The following is a 24837-nucleotide window of genomic DNA, read 5'->3' on the forward strand; positions in this document are numbered from 1 at the left end:
AAAAGTTTAACAGACCTGCACCCTGTTTGAGAAGCTCCGCAGCTGAGTTTATAGCAGTTTGTGGGGAAGTTTCTGCTACCTCCTCCAAGGGATCTGCAAACAGAAAACATTGTCTTGTAGGGACTTAAATCAACAAACCAAAGTCACAGTCATTTATGAGCTGTTACACTTATCTCATTTCCTGGACAACTCTTGACCAGAAACATAAAACCACCTTTTATCTGCAATTATAATCATCTATGTACATTTTGTGCTGCATCAGATTTTTTTTTGCCTTGAGCACTGAAAGCAGGCTGCTTAACTTTTGTTTCCTGACAATAAAAGACATAACACAGGCATATGCTGTAGGGACTCACATGATTACATATTAAGACAATACTTATAGCTCTATTCTCTCACTACAGCCAAAAATATATTGACTAGTGTGATTTTAATTATATAATTTGATTTGTATAATTTACAGTAATTTATACAGAAAGACTGTGTTACCATGATGAAATCAATTAATTATATTTTGATGCAGAGGATGACAACAAAACTTTCTTCTTAAGTTGAAAAAGAACCATCTGAACCATTAAAATAGCAGTGGAACATTTCCTCCCAATTGACTGTTAAATGTAGTAAGAAAAATGTCCACCAGCATGTTATTTCAGTTATATAAATGCATATAAGATCTCACTGCTGCATTTAGCATGAGGCATGCTGTCTCTGAATATAATCAAATGAGGAAGAGAGCCATAATACAGTTTGTAACACTATTCATATGGTTAGTTACAGTTTTCTGAACATTTTAAATACTCCAGGCATTGTATCATGTCATTAACTACAGAAGATCGTCTGAAAATGCATTATCAAATTTGATTTAAAAAAAAAAGCAAAATAAAATTTCACTTTAGTATGTTTATTCAAGACAAGGCAAATGTTCTAGACCTATGCCTCTGGAAGAACAGAGTAAGTTTTCCATCTTAGGTGAGGGGGGATAAAGAGAACAAGCCAACCTTCACACAGTTTTGCCATATAGATGCATGAGATCTCTTGTCACATCAACCACAGCATATCTTTGTGCTAAAATGGTTTCACTGATGTATTTGCATAAGTCAAATGCTATTTTTGTATATTAACATATGGTCTGTGACAAAAGTTTAAAGGGTTCAAAAAAGTCTTTGAAGTCATAAACCAAAAAAACATTTAATATTTCAATAATGTGTCTAGGGTTAACTTCATGTGGGAGAATGTAAGACAACTGAATTACTGTACAAGCATGAGCATTTTGTTTTTGTCTTAGAGTGGTTTATGAAATCGGTATAAGCAAAATTAGAATCATAATCCCATGAAGCAACATAGGCTTTTTGATCATTTACTTGAACAACATTTGAACCTGTGCAAGTTGCTACACTCTTCCTGCCAGTGTTGCACTCAGGGTACCATCTACTCTTCATCTACTTGTCCTTTTGCTATCTGGACTTGAATGAGTGGTTGAGCCTAACCATACATGGGCATAATGTTATGCCTAAGAAATATATTTGTCTTCCCACGTGGTAAATTACTGCATGGATTTCCATGATGAATATATGTTTATGACTGGAATACCACAGTACCAGTATGCTCATAACCACACTTTGGATAAAGGGTCATCATCAATACTGAAGACAACACCACAGCTTCCTCCTCGGTGAGTTTCTGCTTAGATGTCAACTTGTGACACGTTCACCTGCCTTCAGACACTGACACTTTGAAGCAAAACTTGGCTGGGAATATGTCATCTGTACTTCAACAAGCATACCTCTGTCTGGGATGAGGAGCTTGCAGGGCAATGCCAATGGAGTGATGGAATGCTGATACACCAGAGCTGCCAAACTCCCTGTGGTCAGAAAAGTAACAAGACATGCACAGTTAACTTGGTAGGCAACAAGAATGCTTAAGTTATATTTACTCTCAAGTATTTTACAGAATAAGGGCTCCCTCTGCTTCACTTTAAAAATCTCTTGGGACCTAAGCCAAGATCTTGAACTCATTAATCACAATCATATGTTCCCTTTCCCTGCTATATACACTACTTAGATCCTAACCTAAATGTCTGTACTTCAAATGAAGAAAGCACAAAAATTACAGAATCAGTAACATACACAAGTCAGCAAATTCTTTTCAAGGCTCTTGGCTTCTGCTACATTAAATGTAGTAAATTCTTATGAAGGTGGCAAGAGCACAAGAGGTTGCTTATGCTACATGATGAGGTAAGAAAGCTCTACCTCTTAGCCACCTAGTCTTCCTCATGTTCTGTCCACACACACCTCTATTTTGTAATTTTGAAAGTTTTGAAAGGGATAGTCCAGGTAAAACCTCTTCAATGCAGAAGTGATGTACATAGCATTCTCTATTAAATGATTATTCTTTTTTATTCAAAGTCACCCTTGCAATTTGGTCTTGGCTTAACTGAAGTCATTCAATATTAGTTATCTTTGATATTAGCACGTGAGACTATAAGGAGTGAGAAGAAGGCATAATATTCATCAGCCTGTTTGTACAAAACTACATTCTTCAATCCCACTTACTAACATTACAACCATGTGCTGGAGAAAAATCCCAGTTCAACCAAAACCAACCACATCTTTACAATCCATCAAAAATTTCTTTGAAACAGAATGATAACCCAATTTTACAAGGGTCTTACAGAAATGCAAAGACTGTTCGATACTATTAGCCCTTCACAATCTTACCCATAAACACGTGTAATAGTGCCTGTTAACCTACTTTGTGAACCAGTTTTGAGCCTACATCTTGGGTTACTATGTGGGGTGTAACCAAGCTATGTATTCTACTCCCATCTGTTGCAGAATTTCTGAGAGAGAGAAGGCATGATTTATGTCTGGAATGAGATTTGAGCTACTCCAGCCTAGGCCTCAGGTATGGGCCTTGTGAGGCCTTGAAAGCCTATGACAGTAAAAGAGTTTGTGGCCCAGTTAGAAATTATAAGGTGTGGACATGAAGCACTGGGTTTTCTGGGTGTAAATTAGTATAGGTTTATAGTGTGGAATTTAGTTCACCTTAAGACAAAGACAAACAATGTTACCTTGCCATTGAGAGTGCCTTAGTAAACTGTAAACTATATTGAAGTGTATATAAACTGCCATCTTCTAACTAATAAACGGAGAATGTTTGATTGACCACATTGGCCTGATCTGCATTTGTTCTGTCCAGTTTTCCTGTCTTACGCCCATCTATATAATTCTTGATTAAGTGTTAACAATGGGTCATTTTTAACAGCTGCCCAGTGTACACTCAACCCTTCAGACTGCAAGCTGGGTATTAGATAAGGGAGAAGAGGCAAACCCTGCAAGGTACAATGGTCTTCACAATTAACTCAGGCTGTGGTAACTACACCCATCCTGAGGAGGTCATCTCTGCTCAGGGGCTATCATGAGGCCATCCCAGACTCAATGACCCCAGCAAGAATGGATGACTGCAATGAGTCAAAGAGTATTGCATCATTCCATTGTGAAACTCCCCATCCCAAGGGAGGTACCACCTGAACCTGACTGTTTATCATCTCGAGTTTTGGGGACTTAAGGCACCACCACCATTGCTCAACAGACCCAGAGGAAGACCAGACCTTTCACAGGACCATGGCTTTCAAAAAGACTGCAATCATCACTTCAACAGGACTGCAACCAGTATTTAATCAGCTTACAACCAGCACCCTGACCAACAGGGTGTGAGATTGTACTCTGACTTAGTAAATTTAAGCCAGCTTTTCTGTATCACTGTATTTACTGTAATATTTTTTATTAAATTTTAACTCTGACCTGCTCTCAAGGTATTTGTGTGGGGTTCATCTCTCACTGTGGTTTATTTTCAAACCAGCACAGGCTGTGCAAACTGAAAGACTAGGAGATGTTCAAACTAAATCACTAGTAGGGCTACATAGGTGCCTAAACAAGATTGAGGTAGGAATGGCCTAAAAGTTCTCATTTAAGGTAAGTCTCATAGCAAATACTGATAAAATTCAATCCACCTTTATTTTAAATACTACTTTAATTTCACATCTGTTAATTTTATAGTAGATGACCCTTTCACAGGTATATTTGGTGTACGTGAAAAGGCCTGTAACAAGGGCTGGGAGGGCTGCAGGATGACCTCTCGGTAAAGTTCAGGGGGGCTTTTCATGCCAAACACAGCCCATTCCAGCAGATCCACTGCAGGGCACCTATGGAAAAAAAGGCTGGGTGAGATACAGCAGAGAGACTGCCATGGACAGAGGAGGAGGAGAAGGAGATGCTCTGGGTATCCAAGTTGCCATCCCCCACCCTGTAGCCTCTGGAAGACCTCAAACTGGAACAGATGGGACATTTTCTGTGGTTAACAGAGAGCACATGCTCAAACAGTTTTTTTTTTCCCTGCAGGATGGCAGCCTACAAGGAAAGCCCACATCCCAGGAAGGAAAAACTGGGAGAGGGATGAAGCAGCAGAGGAACTGTTCAGTAATGACCATATGCACTCAAACCCACTGCAGTGGGCATGAGGAGTCTTTGAGGAAGCAGTGAAATTGAGCTTGGAAAAGGGGAAGGAAAAGCGTTATTTAATACTTGCCTTTTTTCCTCACGTTAAGGAAACTTCCCTGTCTGACCATCCAGGAGCCATTCTTGCAGTCACTCTCACATCACGTGAGCGGGTGCTCAAAGCCTCTTCACAGCTACACACTCCACACTTATATACACACTGTATATACACAGATGTTTCCTCAGAAGCTCAACCCCAGGTTTCCCTTAGCAGTCTCAGGCTCAAACAATTTAATTTTGGTGCAACAACTTAATAACAAATTAACAGCTCAAACTGGGTGCCTCAGAGGAGAGATACTCTTACAAATCAAAAGACAGGAAAGTCTAGGGGTTGGCTGCTGCTGCTGCACCTCTTGACTGTCTGGTCACCTGGCCACACAGGTCCTGGAGCCCTTTGTTATGCAAAGAGTCAGCAGGTCATGGCCTCCTTCTTGCCTGGGACAACCATAGACCAATCTGCAGTTTGCACTTCCAGCTTGCAAATCCAGCTATCTTCACTAAATTTATCCCTCAACATCTGACTGCCTGAATATTGATTTTAATTGGAAAAACATTAAAATAATTTTTTCCAATTGAGTTTCTTTTGCCCTGTAACTGGTTAGCATCCCTATTTTCATCTCAACTCATAAACTCTCACATCTGTTTTCCTCTCCTACCCCAAATGAGGGGAAAGCAAATGAGTCAACAGCTAGGTAGGTCTTCGGCTGTTTGCCGTGACAGGTATTGTACTTCCATCATATTATATTGAATACTGTACTGACATAGCATAATGTACTTTGTGATTATCTCACTCTGGTGTCATTTTTAGCCACCTAATATGTGGCATAAATAAAAACTGGACAAAAGGTCCTGAATCCATTAGGATGATAGCAGAGATTTAGGTCAGCTTTCTGCAGAAACATTGTAGTGATAGACAAGCTTGACTGTTTGAAGCCTGGTCATGTGCATCTATGCTAGAGTGCCCTGCACATCTGCTTACGGTAAATGTGTAAAAGGCTCTCAAAACCTTGGAATGGGCTCCTACAGAAGTCATCAGGAACTCAAACAAAGTAGTCTCTCATATGTATTCCATCCAAGTCAGCACTGGCAAATGCCTACTGTTTCCATCTTCTCAGTCTCTGTGATGCACAGTACTTACCAAAATATGGTTCATTTGGGCATCCTTTCAAGCGTACCCCCTTCTGAGTACATTCAATCAGAAAATGCCTTACAAGTTCATTTGACAAATCTCCAACTGTGTTGAAAAAGAAAGTTCATGAAAAGAAGCAATTAACAGACACCTCTCACAAACTAGGTCTTTATGAAGCACTTTTTCCACATTACTACCAAATGTTTTATATACAAAATAAAAAGAATACAATTAGACCTACTCTACAAGATACAAGATGTATTTAAAAGGTCGTTTTTCAAAAAACAAACAAGCAGACAGCTCATTTTTAAGACAGCCAGAGGAAATAGTTTTATATTCTTAAATGACTGACATGTGTCCAAAAATGTCCAAATATGGTCCCAGCTACAGACAGGAACAGAAATTTGAAAAATGAATGGTTAGAAATTTTGATGCATTTGCCCACTAAAAGAACTTGTATCCAAAGTGAAAAGAAAGAAAAGTATGAAAAAATATTCCCATTTCCAATGACATTTTTGTTCACAGAAGCTCCCTAGATTCAAAGAATAGTAAACTACACAAAAGTAATGATGGTAATTCTCTCAGGGCATTTTTACATTTCCAAATGCTTGCAGTTTCATGCTAAGTCTCTGCTCCTGAAAATAAAAATTTACATGAAGCATTAAGGTTTCACTGAATTTTAAGACAGTTTTAATCTCAGGAATCTAAGACAAACCAAAACCATAAAGTTGGATTAAAAGAGGAGATTCTAAGTCCACGACATGTAGAAATTCCCTTGAGATTTAGCATTCTTTTAAACACGCACATATATATGCAGACATATAAGTAAGACAAATATTTCTTGGAAGATGGATTCACAGTATTTCATAACTGACTACAAAACTAACCTTCTCCAAATAGTTAAAAGGTTATTTCATACCAACAGGACAAACCATACAAACCTTAACAAAAGAGCTACAAACAGGTGTTCTCTTTGATCTATCAGGAAACACGTCAAAGGTTGACTTTCAGGCCAATACAGATGAATATATTAATACGGGCTATGCAGGCAAATATTGCACTGATCACTTTTTCAAATAGCTTACTGCTGTTATGCTCTCACAAATTAAAAATAAATTACTACAAGATATATAGGGAGGAAAAGCCTGGAACAAGAAACACTACAGGAAACACAACCATGTGTGCCTTCTGGGATTAAACAGCAGAAACCAAAAATGCTAAGTATCATGAAGCAAGAAGTGGAAGAATGCTAGTCTTACTATTACTAACATAAACTGTCTCTTAAAGGCTGGCAGATTTTGAGCTTTTTCATGTCTTCCTGGACTTTACCAATGATTGTAAGAAAAGACTACTTACATGCCACCTTACAATTTGCCTCCTAGTTGTTGCTATCATCACCCCAGTACGCCTACACTGAGTTCATTAAGTTAAGTCATTGGACTGGTTCTGCTGATGTTTATTGGCAACAAAAAGGACTACATGGCAAGTTGTTACTAAAAAGTGTTTCAAGACACCAGATTAAAACAAATTCAAAGTGTTACCGTGATAGAGGTGAACTGATCAAGTTGCCGCAGAGTAAGCAAATGCAAATCAACAGCCAAACAAAAAACAAATAAAACCAGCCAAAACCATACTTCCATAAAAACAGCACTAAGAATAAATGCTTTCCTGTAATCTTAATTGCCTACCTCACCAGTCATTGTGTACTAATGAAACGAAATAAGCTTTGTAAAAGAAAAACAGCAGCAATAAAAACCACCCCACTAACCTTGCAGTAGTACACATGGAACCAAGAACACTACAGATAATGGCTGTTGAGTTTCCATATACCAAGTAAAGATTTCTGCATGTTCTTCTCACTTTATGTTTCACAACTATCAGGCATGAGCTATACATGGAGGCACTAGAGCTGACAGAGTAGATGTATAAATCACCACTTCTTTTGAATAACCCTTAGGAATCTCTTCAGATTTATATCTGAGATAGAACTGTCTCAAAACAAAACTTTGGGATCAAAAATATTCAGCCCTCCAGCTGAGTGAAAACTTTACATTGTAGCCTGTGAATCAAATGCAAACTTCTGATTGCTAGGGAAGACCAATTGCTGAGATTACACTGATTTTTGTTAGGTTGATGAGGTACAACATATGCACAGCCACAACAGAAATCAAGGTCAAACCATATAGTATAACAGGCATCGTATCCAGTCTCATTTAACAACACATCAAATGTAACCTGCAATTCAAGTTGCACTTATGAGAAGAGGGGAAGATTCCAACAGATTGCTACCCACAAATAAGGACTACATACTATGTATAGCTTTTAAAATAATATATAGAAGTACCTTTCTTTAACTGTAGCACAGAAGGAGGTGGTGTGGCAACTTTCATTGCCAGCCCATAGGCTCCCCGGAAAGAATGACTGTCTCGAACAATGAAAGACCCAGGTTCCCTTTCCTTGAGAACAGCAATGGCTGCAAGGGATTCCAGAAAAGAGACAAAACACAAAAAAACACTTTAAGAACAATGCACACACTCAAAAAGTACATTAGTACAAATGTATAATGAATAGGACACCAGAAGAAGTAAGAGCTTTTTCTCTGTCCTCATTGCTGTACAACAAAACACAATCAAGCATATTTGGGGGACCTAAGCAGAAACACCTTGTCCATATCTCACAAATACTTATTTTAAAAGAAGCCTGAAGTACAGAACCCTGATTTTTACTGGTTTTTAAACTAAGAAGAGTGCTCAGATATCACCAGAATTCCTACAACCAGTGCAAGAGGAAGTCTACTTCTGCTTAGATTTTGTCAATTTGTTAAAAGAGTGCATAGTTCTATGTAATTCCCACTGACTAGACAGCACTGTTTTTCACTTCCTATTCAGCCTCAACAGGCAGAACAGATTCATTTTCATCCACCACCAAGTTTTTGTCCCTGCAAAGATACCTTACTGCCTTAGGAGTTTTAAAGCAAAGGAAGGAATGTAAGTGTATATTTTGCTCTTTGAAGTGTTTTTCATCTGTATTTTGGATCTCTTCTGAAAGTGCAATATGAAGTCCTCTCCAAAAGGGAACACTTCCAGGGAAATTGCTGCTACTTTGCACAAGTCACTTGCAGACTTTGAAATCTAGTAGCCCAAAATTTTAAACTTACTTTTAAAAGAGACAAAAAGTTAATCTAATTATTTATCTTAATAAATCTTTGTACTTTGCTTTCTTTTCTCCCTCATACAAGTTTTAGAAATACTTGTGTATACCAGTATACTTTGTTTCTAGAATTTCCAACCATCAGGATGCCTTCAGAGAAACCCTAGAAAGAAGCCAAATTGGACGCTAGACTCCTTAACTGACTGTTCATACAGAACATGGATATTATGCATATGGGGCACAAAGGCATATTTTGCAAGGCCTGAGCAATGTTTACAAAGCAAAGGTTCTTTTCATGAAAAAAGGAAAGTAAAAAAAAAAAAAATCAGGAAAATGCAGACATAATTATCTCTTCTGTCAAAGCAATTAAAGCAAACACATATGCATTTTATTCTCTTCATCTGTCAGATGGTAAAGGAAAGAACCTTTTTTCACAATACGTTTTGTTTTGAGAGGATACACAAACCCCTGCAATTAAGCAGTATGTAACACTTCTAAATAATTTGTAATTATTTAGTAATAATTTGTCACAGGAGCAGTCTATTAAACACAGGGGAAAGAAGATCAAAAAAGATCAGTAAGAGTACCTTAAAACATTTTTTAAAGAAGTTTTACTTCAAAGATGAAAATAGGCATATTAAAAGGTTGGGAAGACTGTTGTTTCATTTGTTCAAACAGTTAGATTTAAAATTGCTTTATACCTACTTCCCTCACTGGACAGACATCACATGAGGTATTTTTCTGTATATTTAAGCACTCAGTTCTCATCATGAGTGGTGAGTAGATAACATGAAGGGGACTGGAGTGAAAGGACCGGCAATGTATCATCCAAAAATGAATTAATGCTCTATTTTCTATAATCACTGTTCTTCTGGCATCATATTTACCACTACAAAAGAACATCCTCACCATCTGAGAACCTAGTAACTAGACAGACATAGAAATTCAACATTTGCCAATAGCTGAAGTTCACATTATTTTGATTTAGTATAAATATCCTTCTCAATGCAGAGCTAGTTAGTGATTTTTCCTGACAACCACATTTTAAAAAAATCCCAGTTTAAAGTCCTGCTTTAGCTCATTAATCACAATTCACTACAGCTGAGTATTATAGTATAAACACAAGCGCAGTCAGATTAATTGCATTTGAAAGCACTGTCAGAGACTGAAATGGTATTGTTTCGTAGCTGAAACACTGTTATAAAGAACTTTTGCCCATTATGGCAAAAGTGTGTAACAAAGCTGCACCACCAAAGCCCACCACACCCTGAATGGACCTCCTGACTGAAACCCTGAACTGTGAGTTTAACCACCTAAAAAAGCTTAAGATAAGATAGAAGTGACACTGCTTTTCAATCATCTCAGGTTTGCAAAGAAATTGATAAGGCTGGGGGAGAAGGATGCATTCACAGGAGGGCCAAGGTCAGCAGCTGTTCTGAAAGTCATCCCTAGATGGCTTCAGGGTGGAGGCCATAGCCCACAGGTGTACGTCATGACCTCTGGTCAGAGGCAGTGAAGATCCATCCTCCATTACACAAACTGGCTCAGCTGTAAAACCCCCCACTCTGGGAAAGCCACATCCACAAGACACTCACGTGAGGGGAAGCTGAGGAAGTGTCATAATCCAATAAAGACCCCTAAAGCACTCCCCCGACTCATTCCTGAGGCCTTGCACCACAGCCCTATACATGACGCAAAGTGATGCAACAGATTGAGAATCTTGCAAGATAGAGTAGCAAACTTGTCCCCCTTCAGGGGAGGTACCTGGGCACTCCCATCTGGCCCTACTTGTATTAACCCTGGGACCCACAGAGGGGTGATATACTTCTACTTAATCTGTTCCTGTCCCCCCACAACCTCTTCTTCTATTTCTTTCTCTTTCTCTCTCATTTACTGTTAAATAAAATATATCAATTTTTTGGTAACAACATTTAACCTTGTTTGGTTTTAGTCTCATTTCACAGAATATTCAAACCTGAAGTTTCTATCTGTAATCCACAGAGAGCTAACTTTACTTTGCTCTTCTATGATTAGTGGATTGTAACAAGCACCCAGCATGCTTATACACGTAGTGTTGGAGGGAGAGTTTGTAAATTCATAGAATCATGAAGAATGGCCTGGATTGGAATGAACCTTTAAGATCATCTACTTCCAGTGCTCCTGCCATGAGTAGAGACAACTTTAATTACACCAGACCCACATCCACTCTAGTCTTGAACATTTCCATGGACGGAGGGCATCTACAGCTGCTCTGGGCAGTGCCTCGACACCTTCACAGTAAAGAATTTTTTTCTAATATTTAATCTAAACATACTTTCTGTTTGAAATCATTTCACCTTGCCCTGTCACTACTACATGTTCTTTTAAAAAGTCCCTCTCTGTTTTTCTTATAGGCTCCCCTCAGGTACTGCAAGGCTGCAATCAGATCACTCTGAATTCAGTCTGGAGAATTTCCTTCTCCAGACTGAAAAATTCTCATAAGAAACATACTACATTCCTCTAATCAACTTGGTGGCCCTCCTTTGTACTAGCTCCAACAGGTCTGTCTGTCTTTCCTATATGCCAGATGCAGTACTCCTGGTGCTCATGATTATTAATTTTCACATAGGTAATAAAAGTTTTCTTCAGTTCACTCAATAATACATCTACATATAAAAGTACTGTATCTGCATCATACATCATAAAGATGTTGTTCCATGGTAGTGATCTTTAATGTATGTCACTTAATAATGTATATCACTTGACAGTGAAATTCAGGCTACAAAAGTACTGGTGGGTGAGGATACCTTTGTGGTGACCTAGCTAAGGAATTATTCTGAGATCATGTCAGAACACATACTCAAAAGGTTTCAGAGAGCAGACAGCCATTTGGTGTTGTTTCATGCATATCTACCATTAGAAAATCTGCAGCTTCACATCAAAGAGCATTTGCAGCAGCTACCACATGTAGATCTGTATTACTTCATAGTTCAGTTAGGCTAATAATTTGCTTGATTAACTGAATATTTTTCATGACTATTTGACTGCCCTCCATACTCAAATTCAGGCTTTCAACAAAAGAAACAGGAGGGGTTGTCTGTGGCCTTTCTAGGTTTTATATTTCTTTTGGAGATCAGGTATGTATCTAAAATCAAGACTTTACCAACCAGCTTTTCTATGAACAGATATGTCAGAATATTTATCAATTGATATACCTTGTTCTCTTGAAATATCTGGCTTATACCAGAACTTGGATGTGTCCTGAACAAATTTTACAGTCACATGTTTATCAGCTGTGTTTTCTGTGAAATAAAAGGGAAAGAAAGTCAAGAATTTTTTAAAATACAAAATAGTTTTTACTTTTCTTTCCAGCTTCCAATCACCATGATTACTCAAAAAACTCATCATTAGGCCAGTTTAGAGAAACTGAGCTGTTTTAGAACCAGCAAATATAATAACACACACTACGATTCTGAAAGCATGTTTGATGTTTTGATTTTGCAAAATCTATAAAATATTAAAAACTTTTAGTTATAAAGCTGCATTAAATACAAACTTCTCAACAGGGCACAATGAACACACATGTACATATTTTACTTTTCCTGGTACAACTCTAAAAGGTGTAGAGAGAAGTCAGCCCTTTTTAAAAGAAATTGGACTCAATACTGGTCCATTGTAGTCTGACAGCTAAAAAGGTAGGCTGCCCAATCACTGACTTCTAGGAAGCAGAAGAAAATCTGAAGCCTTGCTTCCTGAATAATGAATCTGAAGATAGTGAACTGGCACCATTTACTGCAAACATTCAAGTCCTCTGCGGAATTCTCATTCCACTACTTTTTTTCTCCCCTCTCCACTTTTAAAACCCCCATAATTATTTTTATAAACTCATATAAAATCTAATGTATTTTGCATTTCTCTGATACAGAACCTACCTGGCACCGGGGAAGGGCTTAACATTTTTGATAAATCTGGGAGGACATTTGGGAAGGGAATGCTGATTGTGCTTCCACTGTGAGGGCTAGAGAAGCCACTTGAAGAAGGTGACACAGAGGCAAGGGAACGTTCTCCTTCAGAGGACCTCTTCTTCTCTGGAAGAGGTGGCTGAGCATGTAGGTTCCCTCCATGGTGATGCAAAACTGTACTGTTCTGGCTGCTGTGTCCAGAGGCCATGGTAACAAAGTTTGGCGTCGAAAAGTCATTGTCATCAGCACTTGCCACTAATGAGCTCAGCGTTTTAGATGTGCTAGCATTGGCTATGTAAGTAGCTTGTGTCTCCTCTTGAGGGGAGCTACTGTCCCTGGTACCCATACTGTAGCTCAGGTAGGCATAGGCACTGCTGCTGATATCATGTTCTTGGTGTGGTTCTGCTGGTGAACTCTCCAGGTTGCTCAGGGTGACAATCTGCATTCCTGGAGTTTGGAAATGAGACAGGAGAGAGACATCCTGCACAGCGCTTGAAAATTCAGAGGGCACAAGGTAACCTCCTGGCTGCCTGGTGTTGGCCATTGAAAACTGGGTTGACAGGGAAGCTTTAGAGCTGTTTTCAAGCCAAGGATATTCTACTGCAGAAGAGCTGTCAAAAAAAAAAAAAAAAAAAAAAAAAAAAAAAAAGCTAAAAATTGAACACAAAAATGAAACACCAGCCATATCATTCCTTTAAAATGTTACTGTACAACCCATACTTCAGTAGTCATTGAAAGAAATGAAACATCACACTCAGGACAAAAATCTCAGGGTGCTCTTTATGCCGGACCAGGCAATGCAGTTGATCAAGGATTCCAACCCTACCCTAACCTGTAACTTCTTCAATGTATATGATTATGCTCTGTCTTATCTCATCCTTCACCTAGCCATGTGGATGGGATAGTTTCTGAGTTTGCACTGTAAACCAATCCATTAAATTAATGACAGCTAAAAATACTTCTCCCTGTTTGAGGGGGTTAGTTTTAATATCAGTTTAGTGAGGGTGTTTGCAGCATTGGTTCACATACAGTGGTCCTGATGAGCTTTTAAAGTGCTACCTGAAAAATAACAATATGAGGCAACAATTTCTAATGCCAAAGCTGCATTAGAGGTAGAGGTTTATGGAATAAATATGACACGACCATACCAGTTCTTTCATGCAGTGTCTTATACTCACCAGAATAAAAATGAAAATAAATGGGCTGAGGAAGTGGTTATGCACCATCACACAACAAATCAGTAACTATGATAATGGCAAGAACACAGTTCACAAGGAATAACTTGTGGGCCAGATTATTTCAATACAATTTATATTAAAAAAACAAAAAGAAAGGAGGCAGGTCCAGTGGTTAATTTATTTGACAGTGGAAAAATTCTGATTTATAGAATTAAATATTTCAACAGTAAACATTCTGTTTTTCTACTGGGTAGCAATTCTACGTGTTCAAGTAAAAAAAAAAAAAAATGTCCTTCCAAACAAAGGAAACTAAGCATCTGATAAAATCATTTGGTAAAAGTTTAAGCTGTCTCCTTGCTTCTAAAACGCAAATGCCCTTAGGCAGTAGCTGGAAAATATCACTAATATTACCAAATCCAGAGAGAACAAACTCATTGCAAAATGCAAAGATAAAAAGCTGACATAAGATATACATCAAAAGAGAAAGGATTTTTAATTAAAAGGAGTTGTGGAAATGAATGCCAGTACATTTAAACAGCTCAAATCAGAAAGGCCATTAAAGACATGGAAGGTAAGCAAATGGAAAGATGCATTGCTGCAAGAAAAAAAAACTCTAGAGCTGTAGCTACCTCCTAGGTGAAATAAAAAAAATATAGAAAAAATATTTATAAAGAAGTTTACAAAATTTTCTAGATAAAGTCTTAAGTAGGAATGTAAACTTGATAATGACTGAACTGCCTGATAAGCTTTTAATACATGTTGACTTGTAATTGTTACACTACCTCTTCTGCAGCAAATACCAACATATTTTGTTCCCTCTTAACGTTTGTAATCACAAAACCAAAACATTCTGTCACAGTCTTAATACCAATTGAAAATGAAACCAATTAGATTGGAAGATAAATAAAAAGTAAATAGCCGGAAGTATTCCCAAATACTTGCTGTGATAAAGGAGCCAAATAGCCAAAAAGAAGAATAGGATTATTAACCAGAAATGAATGCTTTTGAAGAGTGATAGAAAAGGTAACTTCTTCAGGTTTAATGTACCACCTTGTCCATTGAGTAAATATTGTGCACAGCCAATGACTGATCATGCATTGTTATTGTCTTCTGAACATTCTAACAGTATTCTAACAGTAACTAGGCACTCCGTGTTTGCTTGCTGTTTCTTGCCATTTCTTAGCTTATGCTGTAAGCTCCTTTGTACAAGAACTACTTTGTAAATTTATAGTATTCACACAATTGTCCAGAGCCCTACATGTTTACCACAATTTCATTATAAAATAATAAAATTTCTAAGCCTGCTAACCAGTTGAGTAAGCTATACACTACCAAAGCAAATCTACTGACATTTTACTGACTAAAAACATATGTCTGCAGTGAGAAATGTGCTCCCTTTCTCTCATATACAGCTTATTCCCAAGTGAATTTTCAAGTTAAACATCAAAGATGCCAGTTAAGCACACAGAAAAATATATATGAGCTTGTGCTAGAACAAATAACATAGCTGAGCTCTAAAATTCTATTTATTTTTGTCTTCTCACTTATCTTCAAAACCAATTGGGTCACTCACATAAAAGTAACACCTGTGTATGTGTTAAAATCCAGCCAATGGACACCAACATTAAATGTCACAACCCACTGTCATAGCATGATGTCCTTGATGGGGTAGTAATTAGCATTGACTCTATGATTCTAGAAGGTTGATCAATCGCTTTATTATACTACACTATACTATACTTTTTAAGAATATTATCGCCTTTTCAGACAGTCCAATACAGACTAGATTGGTCTTTGAATCTAAACACTATTACTATTGGCCAATTAAGAAATCACTCTTTGGTACACTAATCTCTTTAACACATTTTACATGTTCACAACAACAAGTACAGCAAGTGAAGATAAAAATTATTTCTCATTCTTTTCTCTATCTTCTCACAGCTTTCCCCAGGACAATGCCTGGGAAAGTTGTGTACTGCCTTCTGTAGCCAGAGAGTTGCAGTTACAACCCACCTCAAAGTTCTTAGAAAATGCTGCAGGGAAGATGCAAGCATAACGTCTGGGCTGGGAACTATCATTGTGAGAAGTAAACAATAATGTAGATGAATCTTTTCCTACCTTCCTGCCCCTGGGATAGGACTGCTACTTGCAAGAGTACATGAAGATGCAAAATAGCTCTGAAAGGAGGGATCAGTCTGCATGTTGGCCCTCAGCAAAGAGTTAGTGCCCACGGTGCTGTCAGACATCACCACAGAGAGGTTAATGGCTTCTGTGTAACTTTGAGATTCTGCAGCAAAGAAAACAAAATAAATGCAAATTTAAAAACAACATGCATTTTTATGAACCTTGTACTGAAGAAAGTACTCATAAAATAGTTTGGTTTTCTCTTAATAAGATTATAAGGAAGATTTTTTGTTTGCTTGTGTAGTAGATATTATTTCACAGAAGTATGTTGATTGCTGAAAACATCCAGCAGGTCACATAACAGAGGGAATAGAGATTACAGAATTGCTACACTCAAACTGTTTGATCAGTTCTCCAGAATACATTCTCTAGCCCTAAAGATGAGAATGGACTGTTTGTTCCAAGATGCTTTGCATTTCACAGTCCACAGTGTTAATCAGGTATGTCTAGTCAAGTGTACCATTTGCACTTAAAATACCAGTAGAATACTGGGTGTCTTGGTCTCAGCCACAACAGTTACTTTTTGCAGTACACCGTAGGGCCATGGCCAGGACCTGGAGTTACTGTATACCACCTCATGTCATTGCTGGGGTTGGGGAAAGGGAGTCTCTTCCAGGGAGAAAGGGTCCCTTCTGGTTAAGAAAGCATGTAAGAGGGAACAGGGGGTGGTAGTAGCAAGCTAGAGGGTCTCAGGGTGCGACCCACTTGCTGAATTGGGCAGGGGACCTGGTGGATAAGGACACAGATGACACTGAGGAACAACCTTCTTCATATCAGTCTTTATCAGTGAGAAAGGCCTTTGGGAACCTCAAGCCCCTGAGACCACAGGAAAAATCTTGATCAAAACATACCCTCAGTGGAGAAGGACTAAGCAAAGGAAAACTTAAACAAATTTGACATATTTGAGTCCACTGAGGACTGAGAGGTTGAACACATGAGAGCTGAGGGAGCTGGCTGATACCCTTCAACACCATTCTCAATAATCTTTAAAAGGTCTCAATGACAGAGAGATTCTTAATAACAAGAAGGGAGCAAGTATCACTCATTCCTCCAAAAAAGGTACTAAGGATGATCCAGGGAATTGCAGGCTTGGTTAACCTAACCCCAGTCTCTGGAAAGGCGACGGAGTAACTAACCCTGGAAACAACTTCCAAACACATGGCAGAAAAAGGACTGAGAGTTGTCAGCATGAATTTACAAAAGGGGAATAATGCATATCCACTGAGATAACTTTCTTCAGTAAACTGACTAGCTTAGTGGCTAAGGGAAAAGCAGTGGATGTTCCTTATCTTTAGTAAGGTTTTTATCTTTGTCTTTAATAATATCCTCATGAACACACTGATAAAACAAGGGTTTGATAAGTGGATGTGAGATCTAATAAAAACTGCCTGAAGATCCGGGCCCAGAGGCTTGTGATCAGCTGCAGCAAGTTGACTAGAAGGCAAGTCACAGCATTATACCCTGGGGCTGGTACAAGGAGAAATAGTCATCAACATCCTTCACTGACAACTCTGATAATGGGATGGTGTCATCAGCAAGTTATGCACACAACAGAAAACTGTGAGGAGTCATTGACAAACCAAATGGTTGTGCTGCTATTCAGACATGGAAGAAATGGGAAAAAAGGAATCTTAAGTTCAAAAAGAAGAAATACAAACCCCTGCAACTGAGAAGGAATAATCCGTGGCACTAGTACATGTTGGGAGCTGACAGGCTGGAGACAGTTCTGTGGAGAAGGACTTCGTGGTTCTCATGGACAATGAGCTGACAATGGGCCAGCAATACTACTCCATGTCAAAGGTGGGCAATAGTACCCCAGCTTGCATCACAAAGTCCTGTCAGCAGGTCAAGGGTCCTGCCAGCAGATTTTTCCTTCCTGCTTAGTATTAGAGACCACATATGAAGCATATTTATGGACTTCTTAGTACATGAGAGACAGGGATTTGCTTGAATAAGTCCAGCACAAGGTCACAAAGACACCATCACTGGGACTGAAGCACCTTTCATAGGAGCAGCAGCTGAGCTTCAGACAGCTGGAACTGTACAGCCTGGAGAAAAGAAAGCTCAGGGGCATATTATCACTGTGTATATAAACCTGATGTAAAGGCACAAAGGTGCCTTCTGCTCACAGGATGAGAAAAGTACACAACCTTTGAAAGTTTAGCAGCATAGAGCAGCATATGGTTTACCTGTTGTGCTGGTTTTGTCCAGGGTAGAGTTAACTTTCTTCACAGAGGCTAGTATGTGAATCTTTTGGATTTGTGCTTGACGCAGTAATGATAATAGATACTTTTGTTATTGCTGAGCAGGGCTTACACAAAGCCAAGGCCTTTTCTGCTTTTCATACTGCCACAATGGCAAGGCAGCTGGAGGTGCATGGGAGGTTGGGAGGAGACAGCCAGGACAGGTGGCCCCTACTGACTAGAGGGATATTCCAGATCACATGACATCACAGTCAGTATACAAAATGGGGGAGGAAGGAGGAAGGGGAGAACATCTGGAGTGATGGCGTTTGTCTTCCTAAGTGACCATTACATGTGATGGGCTCTGTTCTCCTGGGGATAGCTGAACATCTGTCTGCCCATGGGAAGTAAAGTAATTCCTTGTTTTGTGTTGCTTTTGTGTATAGGGTTTTTGCTTTCCCTCTTAAGCTGTTTTCATCTCAACTCATGAGTTTTCTATCTTTTACCCTTCCAATTCTCTCCCCAATCCTAAGGGTTGGAGAGTGCCCAGCAACTGCATTGGGCTTGGCAGCTGGCTGAGCTTAAACCGTGACACCTGTGCAGCTACAGTTTTCAGGTGTGACTTTGTCCACACCACAGACAAAGAGGCAAAACAACTGTAACCATTATTTCCTAATAGCCTGCAAACAGCATCAGAGTAACTGGTTTCTAAACTGACTGAAATATGAAATATGTTCATCTTAATTATACAGCACATAAATGCTATAGGATATAGTTAAAATAGACGCATGTAGACGAGGAATAATGTAAATGCTACTACTGCAGAGCTTTATACAGGAACAGTTGCACCCTGTTTTTCAGAGGTACACTTAAATCATCACTCAAGCTCTAATGGCGATTACATTTAATTATTCTGTATTAGTATTAAAATGTCAACACCTATTCACACAGGTCCAAGCTAAACCACACTGTTTTCTATGACAGAAGACTATAACACTACAAATGCCCATGCATCTGAATAGCTTCATTCACCTGAATAGTCCTACTGACCTCAACACCAGCCGGACCGAAACCCAGTAAGACAATCACAGATGAAACTATCTCTAATTACTGCGTCTTGAGTTGATACACTTCCAAAGAATCAGGGAAGGGGGAAAAAACCCAAAACCAAGGAAGTGAGGGAATAATTCCACTCCTACAAAGAATTTAGATCACACAAATGCACCTTTCCTACTGTAAAAAAAACACTGAAAACAAGTCAAAATGAATATTGTTTTCCCTTCAATTCATGGCAGAGGTTGATTCTGCTATTACTTGAATGAGGAGTGTGCAAGGTACCTAAAAGATATGTCTGAGACAAGAAAATCTGCAAGTTAGTGCCCTGACTATAAACCACCTGAATTCATCACACAGCACACGCTGAACAGAGCAAACATTTAACTGGATGAGGGAAACGGAAAACTGCCTTTTAATAGAAACCATCTTTTAACTACCCCATTACTTTAATGATATTCATAACAGCAATAGAAGTGAACTTTAAGGAAATACTGTAGAAATGTTTCATGTGGAAGAGCTACAGAAATCTGAATCTGTCTTTACCAGATCGGCTACATTACAGTCATCCTCATACTGATGCAAATAGGAGTCAGAAAAGCTGGCTGTACAAACCCGTATCAGTCAAAGTGACGTACATATGAAGACTACTAGACCCTCCCCAGACACACAACTTTGACAAATCTCCAGAGACCAGCATTTGACAAAGTATCTATAGTGCAACAAGCATCTCATCTCTGCACATGGACTTGCCCAGATACTTCCCAATTACACTGCAGGTTGAGATGATTCTGCTTCTGAATGCATTCCCCACATGAACAGGAATTACAATTCCAAGCTTCTCTCCACATGCTTGCTTGTTTTCATGTCTCTGTCTGTTCTCCTGATACCAGACTATATAGGGGAGTCACTGGAATCCAGTTACCAAGAGTCTTGGAGGCAAACAGGGGAGTGGCACTCCTTCTGGAATAGCTTAAAATCTCCCACTCTAATACAAGCTCAACTACGTGCATAAATTACTCCAAGAGTTAGATTTACACAGCAAATTCCATTCCTTCCACAGCACTTACTTGAATAAAGGGACCAAGGCTTGATTCTTCCCTGTTTCAGGCCTTGGATTGTTGCTATTATCTTTAGAGCTTGAGGGAACAACCACTGTCATGCTCACAGATGCATTTCACACCCCATTTTCACAGGTGTAAAATATAAAACACAGAGTGAAAAGCTACTGGCAGCCAGGCATGTAAACTGCAGAAAAAACACAAACTCCATATAACTCTTCCCAGGCTAGAAACAAGTATATCTTAAAGGAACTTCCCATGAAAGTAGCCTTATTTTTACTTCAATTAAAAACAAACAGGCTGGATATTTCAGCTATGTCCTCTCATTGTCTGATGCAGAGTTCACTGGTCAGCTGTTAACCCTTTACCTCACAGAATCAATAATTCTGCAATTTCATAGCTTCTAGAGAATTAACTAGCCTGGCACATTTGACAGAAAGCAAAGCATCAGTTCTTCTTGGTTCAGGCCCCTACCATGCTATTTATAGCTGTGAAAACACTGACAACGTGAAAGTGCAGCTCCCTACTTCAGGAAGTGAGATGACAAAGCCAGGATCATTCACATTTGTATCTCTTCATGCACCCAGGTCAGACTTATGTTTGCTATCACTAACCATCAACTTTAACGGCAGAACCTTAGAAAGGAGCTGGACGTTTTGCACCATACCCTACTGAAAGATGACATTAAGAAAATAAAATAATACTAATTGTGTCAACATGCAAGGCACAAAAATATCTAGTCCACTCTTCTACTTGGCAGCAAGAGGTAAAATCTGTAGAAGTTGCAGGCTTTTTTCAGTTGTAAGCAGAAACTGCTGGGTGTGCCAACAACACAGACATAAAAAGATCTTACCGATTAACCCATACTTTAATCTACTAAACCTATTGAACCAAAGAACGCCCCCCCCAAAAAAAAAATTAAACAAAAGCCACAAACAAACAAAAAAATTGCAAACACACACTCAAAAAAACAACCTACAGAAAAAGAAAAAACCCAGAGTAGCTTAACCCACACTATGGTCCAGATAAAAGATAGATAACAACACTCCTTTTCTTTTCCTGCATCAGCTGAAAGGCAAATTACCTCATGCCTTTAGAGACAATCACCCAACAATAGCAGGGAAGTAAAAGCCGTCATTCCTTGCATTTTAGTAGGTTCTCATACATTTCAAACTTTGTAATCCGTTTCATGAGAAGGTGCTAGTTAATGTGGATTATATTAGCTTGAAAACTCAAGTAAAGATCCTCAGTTACATCTTCTGGGGAAAGGGGGCTTTAAGTCAGTATTCTGCTTCCAAAACACTGAGTTCACTACCTCACAACTACCTGAGGCTAGTATGAATGGACAGAGAAAATAATACTGTTTTGAACTAAGCCAAAGTAACGGCCCATTTGAGCCAGATACCAATGCTTTTCCATGTCTATTTGCACTCCAAGATCCTTACAGGTTATTATCTTCTCTTTCATTCCCTTGCTTTTCCAAATATAAAGGTGCCAAAAAATAGTAAGAGAGACCAACAGTCTCTCCTGCTTTTGGCCAAAGTATTAACTTCACTGAAATTCTGACCTTTTAAACTTGTTACATTGTGCTTTCAATTTCACTAAAATACAGTGAACCAGATTATTCCCTTATATTAAACCCATCAACTTTGGTCACACTGTTCCTTCCCTTTCACAGAATGCGTGGAAATTAATAAAGGAAGTCTAAAGTCTTGTCTTTTATAATTTCAGATACCAGTGAATGGAATAACTTTATTGTCTTTTACACAGTACACACTTTCCTATTCATTTTAAGTAGCTCCACTTCTCATTCAGAAGCAGTACATGTCATGTACCAATACAGAGACACCTTTGGTTCCCACACATCCTGAAAACCCACGAATACCAAGCAGAGAAAATGTAAAAGGATTTTTCATGTTTGTGAAGGAAAAGACAAAATTACTATTGCTAGGAGATTCTGCTAATGCCTGTTTTAAGTGGACCAACTCTCTTTGCAAGTAATCAGTCAGGCTGAACCTGGGGCAAGTCATTAAGACAGTGGATCTAGTATCCAGGCATTAATCTCTCTGCACAAAAAAAGGTCAGCTTTAGTTGCTTCATCTGAGAAGAATCTCAGTGGAATATGTATTACATGCTTGGATATTACAGAAAATACAACAATGGAATGGCTGACAACCTCAGAAATAAAACAGCACATCTGGAGAAGTAGTAAAGTATTTCTCAGGGATGTTTATTTGGTGGAAGAAAAAATATGTTCAACAATCAGAACCCAAGTTGCTAATAATTAAATGTAATGTACATTACAGTATTGAAGGTTTTTAACTTCATGCAATTATTTACTGTGTGCATTTAAAAAGTGTTCACTGCGTTTTGGGAACCTGTAAGATTAATTTAGAATTTAAGAAAAAAAATCATTCTTGCCTTATGCCCTAAAGAGAGTTGTAAAGAGAGCTGTCGCCCCTTGAGGAAGCATCCTTGGCACAGCAGTCTTCTGCAGCCAGTACTGCAGCACTTCACCACCATCAGTGGAGACTCTGGCCTGTCAGGAGATTCATGACAAAAGTGGGAGTGTATTGCTACATTCCTGTCGTCTGCAAGTTCTAGCTCCCGTAACAGCCTGCCAGTAACCAGCCATATGCAGCCTCTGAAGCTATGCCAGGTGTCAGCTTATCTCCAGGCAACGACAGGCTGACACATCAATCAGAATCAAAAGTATGATTTACCAGACCACATTTTACCCCACCCTAAAGCCCTAACACCTGTACTATATGGCTTATTTTCTGAGAAAATAGGTAGACTGTTTTACAGGTAACTTGGTATCATACATTCGTTCAAACATCAAAATACAAATAACTCCTACTTGCTAAACAGAATTAACAATACAGCATCTTGAAAGCAGTAAAATCCTTATCATGACTTTCTGAAAGGCTTTCTTATACTAATTCATTTCATTCTCCCAAGTAGTACCAGGGGAAAAAAAGAAACTTTCCCAAGGACTAAAGCAATCAGTAGCATATGTCTTTTCATGTATTTTAAAAGATCTTGCAGATGCTGTGCTACTGACTTTAAGCAAGCTTTGCTGTCATAGGAATGCAAATCAGCTGCAGAGGCATGTCCTTAAGACTTCCAGATCACATGTAACATAAAATGTGATTAAAACACCCTTTAGGAGAGAATCACTATCAGTACCCCTATTCTGTCTCTACATACAGCAGTAGTACACTCAGTAGTGAAAAAAAAAAAAATCCAATAAAACAATTAGAACACAATTATTAACATGTCCACACTAATTTTACACAGCAAATTAGTAAAATGGCTTTAGAGACAGACAATTCAATTCTTAGCATGGTTCATCTTACAATGGAATTTCAAACATTCACATTGCTGAATATGAAAATTTTCATCAAAACATAAAATTAAATTGCAATAGTTTTAAAGAAAAAAAAAAAAAGAACCTATCAAACATGCAAATGGTACCTTCCAATGAACAGTAATACTTTTTCAGGCAGAATGCACTGAAAGACCAAGGACCTTTCAAGAAAAGAGTAAAATATCGGCCTTGTATTCCAAAGTTCATTACCAATTAAAATTGCTTGAAATGACAGAGATGCGGGTCTAAGATGTCTGGGCTGAATTGGAAAGTGCCACTCATGTCTACTGACAAGATACACTGCAAAGCCAAAGGCAAAGAGGCAAGGGTGAAGGTAGAGAGGGCACACTGAATGAAAGAAGAAGGGACAGAGCTTGGGCCTGACTTTTTGACACTTCTGAGAAGCAAGCACAAAGACTCACTGTCATTTTCCATTTTGTATTATGATCCTATATACGTTTCCTAAGGTGAAAGAGAGCGAAAGAAGGAGTTTAAACTCCCCTTTTTCTGTCTCAGTCCAGTTCCCTGGTGCGAAGAGGAACCAGAGAGGTCCCAGTATGCAGCTTTTGATGTCTGAGGCATACTTGCCTCACAGAACAAGAGGAAGCAATCAAAATGTTTGGACCTTCTATCAAAACTCTCACTTTGGTCCTGTTCTTCTGCTAGAGCAGAATTCTGCCTAAATGTGACAATCTTCAACCTGTTCACTTTTCTAGTCGCTTGCCTACAACAAAATGCTGAACCCAGCTCACTGCAGCCTGAATAACAAAAGTGAGGGTTGTTTTTGATTTTCAAGCAGTATACCTAAACCATTTTATTTTAAAACCAAAAAAACCCTGACTTTTCAAAGGCTGCTTTTAATAACCTAAAATTGAAACTGGTAAAAACAAACTCAGTTCAGTTTATCTTCAGTGTTGTTCACAAAACACATGACTGAGAACGTCTTGCATTTTTTTTTCTTGGTCTGTCTCTCGAGAACTGTGATTCAGTAACTCTCCTTTTAGGGCTGCAGTTTTTACCCAACCATGTGCT

General features: G+C 38.7%; 1 protein-coding gene across 39 annotated transcripts in view; it reads right to left on the bottom strand.

The window, feature by feature from the left end:
* Positions 1 to 24837, bottom strand: part of TNS3 (tensin 3) — a 186414-nt gene that overhangs the window by 9993 nt on the left and 151584 nt on the right. For 36 of the 39 annotated variants that reach the window (XM_085571626.1, XM_085571623.1, XM_085571620.1 and 33 more), the window contains 7 exons: positions 16073 to 16241; positions 12747 to 13387; positions 12030 to 12116; positions 8030 to 8158; positions 5695 to 5790; positions 1784 to 1861; positions 16 to 93 (listed from right to left, as the gene is read on the bottom strand). In XM_085571626.1, the coding sequence (XP_085427752.1) occupies positions 16 to 93; positions 1784 to 1861; positions 5695 to 5790; positions 8030 to 8158; positions 12030 to 12116; positions 12747 to 13387; positions 16073 to 16241 (1278 nt within the window). Of the gene's footprint in view, positions 1 to 15; positions 94 to 1783; positions 1862 to 2033; positions 4205 to 5694; positions 5791 to 8029; positions 8159 to 12029; positions 12117 to 12746; positions 13388 to 16072; positions 16242 to 24837 lie in introns of those variants that run through there. The other 3 variants (XM_085571624.1, XM_085571642.1, XM_085571644.1) reach the window with 3 other exon arrangements.

Source organism: Lonchura striata, chromosome 2 (assembly GCF_050655825.1).
Source record: "Lonchura striata isolate lonStrDom1 chromosome 2, ASM5065582v1, whole genome shotgun sequence".
NCBI lineage: Eukaryota > Metazoa > Chordata > Aves > Passeriformes > Estrildidae > Lonchura > Lonchura striata.